Below are 8,053 nucleotides of genomic sequence, written 5' to 3' on the forward strand. Positions count from 1 at the left end.
TTTTTTTTTTTTTTTTCTATTTACGTTTTTCCTTCATTTCTTCTTTTACCCCCTGGAGTCTTGGAAAGACCAACATTTATGCACTGGAGTGATTAGATCAACTCTTGCCATCCAGTTATATTTTCCCTTATCTCATTCTTATCTCTTCCCTCCACAGGTTTTATGCTCTCAGACTGTCCTTTGTCTTTGGTTGTTTCTGTACCCCCCCTTCTTTTTTTTCTTTTCTTTTCCTTTCTTTTCTCTTCTGTTCTCTTTTTGGTTCCCCTTTTGGTTTGCTTGTTTATTTGATTTATCTGTGCATTTGCATGTTTTTGTTCCCTGTGTGTTTGTCTGTTTTCCTTTTCAGGGCTACCTCAAGAAACAAGCCAAAGTACACATGGCGGAGAGTCCCAAATATCACTGAGTAGGGAAATAAAATAATCAATGGCATAACAAGAGAAACCATAAAAAGAACACTTCCTGAAATGACAGGCCCTGGACAGTCAATGAGCCTCCTTCAATAGAGCAATACTAACAGGTGCATGCTGCACAATGAGCTTTTATAACTGACAAGAGACAGAAAGCTAGCCAAAATGACAACACAAAAGAACTCTCCTCTAAAAAAATTACAGGAAGAAATTACAGCCACAGAACTGCTCAAAAGAGACATAAGCAACATAACTGAACAAGAATTTAGAACAATTGTCATAAAATTAATCGCTGGGTTGAAAAAAGCATCAAAGAATCCATTGATACAAAGACTAGGGACCTTCAGATAGCTGTGATGAGTTAAAAAAAAAAGGCTATAAGGAGGTGCATAATAAAATGGAGGCAGCCACTGAATGGTTTGAAGAGACAGAGAGGAAAATAGGTGAATTAGAAGACACAGTTATAACAAAAGAGGAAGCCAAGAAAAAGAAAGATAAATTGATCCAGGAGCATGAAAGGAGAATTTGAGACCTGAGTGATACAATCAAACAGAAGAATATCCATATCATAGGAGTTCCTGAAGAAGAGAAAGAGAAAAAGGTCCTGAAGGGGTGCTTGATCTGTTATAGCCAAGAACTTCCCCAATCTGGGGAAGGAAATAGACATTGAAATACAAAAGGTGCAGAGAACTCCCCTCAGATGTAACTTGAATCGACCTTCAGCATGACATATTATAGTGAAACTGGCAAAATATAAGGATAAAGAGAGAATTGTGAAAGCAGCTAGGGATAAAAGGACCCTAACATAAAAAGGGAAACCTATCAGAGTGGTTACAGACCTATCTACTGAAATTTGGCAGGCCAGAAAGGAATGGCAGGAAATCTTCAATGTGATGAACAGAAATAATATGCAGCCAAGAATCCTTTATCTAGTGAATCTCATTCAAAATAGAAGAAGAGATAAAGGTTTCCCCAAATAAACAAATATTGAGAGAATTCATCACCACCAAACCAGCCCTACAAGAAATCCTAAGAGGGATTCTATGAGGGAAATGTAGCAAGGAATATAAGGTACCAGAGACACCACTACAACCATGAACTCTACAGAGAACACAGTGAATCTAACCCCACATTTTTCAATAATAACACTGAATGTAAATGGACTGAATGCTCCAATCAAACAACACATGGTAGCAGAATGGATAAAAAAACAAAATCCATTTATTTGCTATCTACAAGAGACTCATCTGAGACCTGAAGACACCTTCAGATTGAAAGTAAATCTATCTATCATGCTACTGGAAATCAAAAGAAAACCAGAGTAGCCATACTTATATCAGACAACTTGGACTTCCAAGTAAAGGCAGTAACAAAAGATGAAGAAGGGCATTATATAATAATTTCAGGGTCTCTCCATCAGGAAGAGCTAACAATTATAAACATCTATGAACCGAATTTGGGAGCACCCAAATACATAAATAATCACAAACAGAAACAATCTTATTGATAAGAATGTACTTATTGCAGGGGATTTTAATATTCCACTCAAGCAATGGATAGGTCAACCAGACAGAAAATCACTAAAGAAACAATGAACCTGAATGATACATTGAAACAGATGGAGTTAATAGATATGTTTAAAACTTTGCATCCTGAAGCTAGGGAATTCACCTTCTTCTTGAGTGCACATGGCACATTCTCCAAGATAGATCACATACTGAGTCATAAAACAGTATATATATAAACTCCAAGAATGTGGAGGTTAAAAACCACCCTACTAAAGAATGATTGGGCCAATCAGGCAATTAGAGAAGAAATTAAAAAAATATATAGAAACAAATGAAAATGAAAATAAAACAATCCACTCTCTGGGATGCAGCAAAGACAGTCCTAGGAGGAAAGTATATCGCAATCCAGGCCTTTTTCAAGAAACTAGAAAAAGCACAAATTCAAAATCTAACAGAGCACCCAACACAACTTGAAGGGGAGCAGCAAAAGTATCCCAAACCCAGCAGAAGAAGAGAAATAATAAAGATCAGGGCAGAAATAAACAATATAGAATCCAAAAAAATGATTGAACAGATCAATGAAACCAAGAGTTGGGTTTTTGAGAAAAATAAAATTGATAAAGCTCTAGCCAGGCTCCTAAGAAATAAAAGAGAGAACACCCAAAGAGACAATATGAATGAAAATGGATCTATTACAACTGATCCCTCAGAAATACAAGCAATCATCAGAGATTACTATGAAAAATTAAATGCCAACAAACTGGACAATCCAGAAGAAACAGACAAATTCCTAAACACACATGCACTACCAAAATTCAAACGAGGATACAAAATCTGAACAGACCCATAACCAGTGAAGAAATCAAATTAGTTCTCAAAAACGTTCCAATGAATAAAAGTCCAGGGCCAGATGACTTCCAGTGGAATTCCACCAGACATTTAAAGCAGAGTTAATACCCATTCTTCTCATGCTATTCCAAATTTTAGAAATAGAAGGGAAACTTCCGAACTTCTTCTTCGAAGCCAGCATCACTTTGATTCCCAAACCAGACAGAGACCCAACAAAAGAAGAGAACTACAAGCCAATATCCTTAATGAAGACAGAGGCAAAAATACTCAATAAGATACTAGCAAATCAAATTCAACTGCACATAAAAATAATTATCCATCATGATTAAGTGGGATTCATTCCTGGTCTATAGGGCTGGTTCAGTATTCACAAATCCATCAATGTGATACATCACATTAAAAAAAGGAAAGATGAAAACCATATGATCCTGTTGATAGATGCAGAAAAAGCATTGACAAAATACAGCATCCTTTCTTAATAAAAATCCTCGAGAAAGTCGGGATAGAAGGAACTTACTTAAACATCATAAAAGCCACTTAAGAAAAGCCCACAGCTAATATCATCCTCAATGGGGAAATACTGAGAGCTTTCCCCCTGAGATTAGGAAGGGTGTCCACTCTCACCACTGTTGTTTAACATAGTGCTGGAAGTCCTAGCATCAGCAATCAGGCAACAAAAGGAAATAAAAGTCATAAGAATCAGCAAAGATGAAGTCAAACTTTCACTTTTTGCAGATGACATGATACTCTACATGGAAAATCTGACTCCATCAGAAGCCTTCTAGAACTGATCCATGAATTCAGCAAAGTCGCAGGGTACAAAATCAACATACAGAAGTCGGTTGCATTTCTATGCATCAATATTGAAGCAACAGAAAGAGAAATCAAGGAACTGATCCCATTCACAGTTACATGAAAAACCATAAAATACCTAGGAATAAACCTAACCAAAATGTAAAAGACCTGTATGATGAAAATTATAGAAAACTTATGAGGGAAATTGAAGAAGACATCACGAAATGGAAAAATATTCCATGCTTATGGATTGGAAGAATAAACATTGTGAAAATGTCATTAGTACCCAAAGCAATCTACACATTCAATGCAATCCCCATCAAAATTTCCCCAGCATTCTTTTCAAAGCTAGAACAAACTATCCTAAAATTCATATGGAACCACAAAATAACCCAAATAGCCAAAGTAATATTGAAGAAGAAAACCAAAATGGGAGGCATCATAATCTTAGTCTTATCCTCTACTACAAAGCTGTCATCATCAAGACAGTATGATATTGACACAAAACCAGAATGGAATTGAATAGAGAACGCAGAACTGGACCCACAAATGTATGGCCAATCAATCTTTGACAAGGCAGGAAAGAGTATCCAAGGGAAAAAAGACAGCCTCTTTATCAGGTGGTGCTGGGAGAACTGGACAGCAACATGCAGAAGAATGAAACTAGACCACTTTCTTAAACCATACACAAAAATAAAGTCAAAATGGGTTAAGGACCTGAATGTAAGACAAGAAACCATCAAAACCCTAGAGGAGAAAGCAGGAAATAGCCTTCTTGACCTTAATAGCAGCAATTTCCTACTCAACACATCCCCAAAGGCAAGGGAATCAAGGCAAAAATGAACTATTGGGACCTCATCAAGATAAAAAGCTTCTGCACTGCAAAGGAAACAATCAAGAAAACTAAAGAGCAACCAACAGAATGGGGGAAAAATAGTTGCAAATAACATATCAGATAAAGGGCTAATATCCAAAATCTTTGAGGAACTCACCAAACTCCACACCTGAAAAAACGTGTAATCCAGTGAAGAAATGTGCAGAAGTCATGAATAGACACTTCTCCAAAGAGGACATCCAGATGGCCTACAAGTACATGAAATGATGCTCAGCATCACTCATCATCAGGGAAATACAAATCAAAACCACACTGAGATACCACCTCATGCTTGTCAGAGTGGCTAAAATGAACAAATCAAGAAACTACAGATGCTGGCTAGGATGTGGAGAAACGGGCACCCTCCTACACTGTTGGTGGGAATGTAATCTGGTACAGCCACTTGGGAACACTGTGGAGGTTCCTCAAAAAACTGCCAATAGAACCCCCTATGACCCAGCAATAGCACTGCTAGGGATTTATCCAAGGGATACAGAGGTGCTGATGCCTCAGGGCACATGTACCCCAATGTTCACAGCAGTACTTTCAACAAGAGCCAAAACATAGAAAGAGCCCAAATGTCCATCACCTGCTGAATGGATCAAGAAGATGTGGTTGATATATACAATGGAATACTACATGACAATGACAAAGAATGAAATCTGGCCATTCGTGGCAACATGGATGGACCTTGAGGGTGTCATGCTGAGTGAAATAGGTCAAACAGAGAAGGACAGATACCATATGTTTTCACTCATAAGTCTAACAGGAGAAAACTAGCAGGGGACCATGGGAAGGGGAATGGGTGGGGAAAGAATTAGGAAGAGGGAGGGAGGCAAAGCATGAGAGACTCTTGAATGTTGAAAACAAACAGGGCTGAAGAGGGAGGCGGTAAGGGAAGGGGGGTGCTGGTCATGGAGGAGGGCACTTGTGGGGAAGAGCATGGGGTGTTATATGGAAATCAACATGACAATAAACTATAAAAAAATTAAAAAGCAAAAATGTGCTCTCATTAGATAGCTTGTGTCCACCAGTCCAGTTTGGTTTGATTTTTTCTGGATTCTTTTATTATTCTGTATTTTTTCTTTTAAAAAATTTATATCTTTATATCTATCTATACCTATATCTAGCTATCTAGATATATACCCTTTTCTTAGAGACCCAAAACAATGTATTGTCATAAATAACTAACCTAGAAAAGTCACTCCTGATAGTAGCAAGTTCAGTTTAAGCCTACTGATAAAATGTTAATTACAAACAGAATGAGTCTTCAGTTTTAGTAAATCATGTAAGGTATTTATGATAACTTTAAGTCTTAAGTAATATAAAAGAAGATGTATCACATTTCAGTATCAACTATTTTACCATATGTGTGATTAAGGAAGATAGCCTAAATTTCTTCATTAAAATTAAGTACAGTGATATATTTGGATGTTTCATGGAATTCCTATACATTTTTTCCTTTAGAATTGGCGTGATTTGGATGCAAGAATAACAGATACAGCAAATGAATCAAAAGATAATGTCAGATATTTATATACTTTAGAAAAAGTATGTCAACCTCTCTATAACCATGACCTAGTAAGTATGGTTTTTAATGTGTACTTTGAAAAATAACTCATTTTAAAATAGCTTTGACATATGTGTATTGGGAAGTGTATACTGTAGGTAAGTTATTTAAAAGATATATTTTCCTGGGGTGCCTGGGTGGCTCAGTAGATTAAGTATCCAACTTCAGCTCAGGTCACGATCTGGCGGTTCATGGGTTTGAGCTCTACATCAGGCTCTGTGCTGACAGCTTAGAGCCTGGAGCCTGATTTCGTTTCTGTATCTCCCTCTCTCCTGCCCCTCCCCTGTGTTTCCCTCTCTCTCTCTGCCCCTCCCCTGCTCACACTCTGTTTCTCAAAAATAAAATAATCATTAACAAAAATTTTTTGAAGATGTATTTTCCTGTTATACATCTATCATGAATTATAAACTTATTTATTATTCTAAACTACATTTAAATATTTGACATTATCATGAGTATAATCTCATTTGTGAATTAAACTAATTAATCCATTGTTGCATAACATATTACCCCAGAGCTGATTTGCATAAAACACAGTTCCTATAAATCAAGAATCCAGGGATAGCATAGTTTGAGTGCCTCTGCCTCATGGTGCCTCATGAACTTGTGGAGAAACTGTTAGCTGGGAATGCGGTGTCACTGGAAGTGGAGACCAACAGCTGGAGGCTCCACTTCTAAGCTCACTTACATGGTTGTTGGCAGGCCCCTGTTGCACACCACATGAGTCTTTCCATAGGGTGATTTGTTTCCCGTAGGGTGAATTATCCAGGTCTGAACAAGAGAGAGTGCCCAACCCTGATACCAAAGCACTTCAAAAAGAAATGGAAAGATATCCCATGTTCATGGAATGGAAGAATGAATATTGTTAAAATTTCCACACTACCCAAAGCCATCTATATTCAATACAATCCCTACCGAATTTTCAATGACATTTTTTTAATAATGGAAAAAGATCCTCAAATTTGTATGGAACCACAAAAGGCCTCCACTAGTCAAAACAATCCTGAGAAAGAAGAATGAAGCTAGAGACATTACACTTCCTGATTTCAAGCTATACTGCAAAGCTATAGTAATCAAAGCAGTATGGTACTGGCATAAAAATAGACACATCAATCAGAAACGAGAGAAATAAATCCTCACATATATGGTCAAAAATTTTGACAAGGGAACTAAGAATACTCAGTGAGGAAAGGAGAGTCTCTTCAATAAATGGTATTGGGAAAACTGAATAATCATATGTAAAGGAATAAAATTAGACCCCTATCTTACATTGTTCATAAAAATTAGCCTGAAGTGGGTTAAAGACTTGGAAAAGACCTAGGTGTCTATCACTGGATAAGTGGGTGTATACACACACACACACACACACACACACACATGAATAATATTCAGCTTTGTGAAAGAAGGAAATCCTGCCATTTATGACATGGATGGACCTTGAGGGCATTATGCTAAGTAATGTAAGTCAGACAGAGAAAGACAAATACTGTGTGATCTCATTTATATGTGACTTGATTCCCCAGCTTTATAGTATGTGCCATTAAAATCTGTTTCTAAGAAAAATCAGAATTATGACATGTCACATGCATTTGGGGTTACTCACAAGAGTTGAAGATTCAAATATTAAATATACATATATCTTAAGTCTATTCTAGGAGGACTACCTGCAAATAGATGTTTATGTAAAAAAAATAATAGATGAAACAAATATAGCAAAATGTTAATATTTGTCAAGTGTAGTTATGGATATAACTGATCATTATACTATTCTCTGCACTTTTCTATATTATTTAAAGCTTTTTATTATAAAAAACTTGGAAGAAAGGTACAATATTTTAATTGTTATCAAGACTTCTAGATTTTTAGGCGTACTAACTTTAATTATTGGTTCAAAAGACTTGTTTAAATTTATAGAATTTTTAAAAAATTTTTCTTCAATTGCTCTAGCCATGGATATATATTATTATTGTTATTATTATTTTTTAATAATAGTTTATTGTCAAATTAGTTTCCATATAACACCCAGTGCTTCTCCCCACAAGTGCCCCCC

The 8,053-nt window shown here is 36.4% G+C and overlaps 1 protein-coding gene across 1 annotated transcript in view; it reads left to right on the plus strand.

The window, feature by feature from the left end:
- Positions 1 to 8,053, plus strand: part of DNAH8 (dynein axonemal heavy chain 8) — a 323,365-nt gene that overhangs the window by 40,772 nt on the left and 274,540 nt on the right. Inside the window, exon 8 of the mRNA XM_029943168.1 lies at positions 5,901 to 6,014. Within this exon, the coding sequence (XP_029799028.1) occupies positions 5,901 to 6,014 (114 nt within the window). The remainder of the gene's footprint in view (positions 1 to 5,900; positions 6,015 to 8,053) is intronic.

The sequence above is a fragment of the Suricata suricatta genome, chromosome 7 (assembly GCF_006229205.1).
Source record: "Suricata suricatta isolate VVHF042 chromosome 7, meerkat_22Aug2017_6uvM2_HiC, whole genome shotgun sequence".
In the NCBI taxonomy this organism is placed as follows: Eukaryota; Metazoa; Chordata; class Mammalia; order Carnivora; family Herpestidae; genus Suricata; species Suricata suricatta.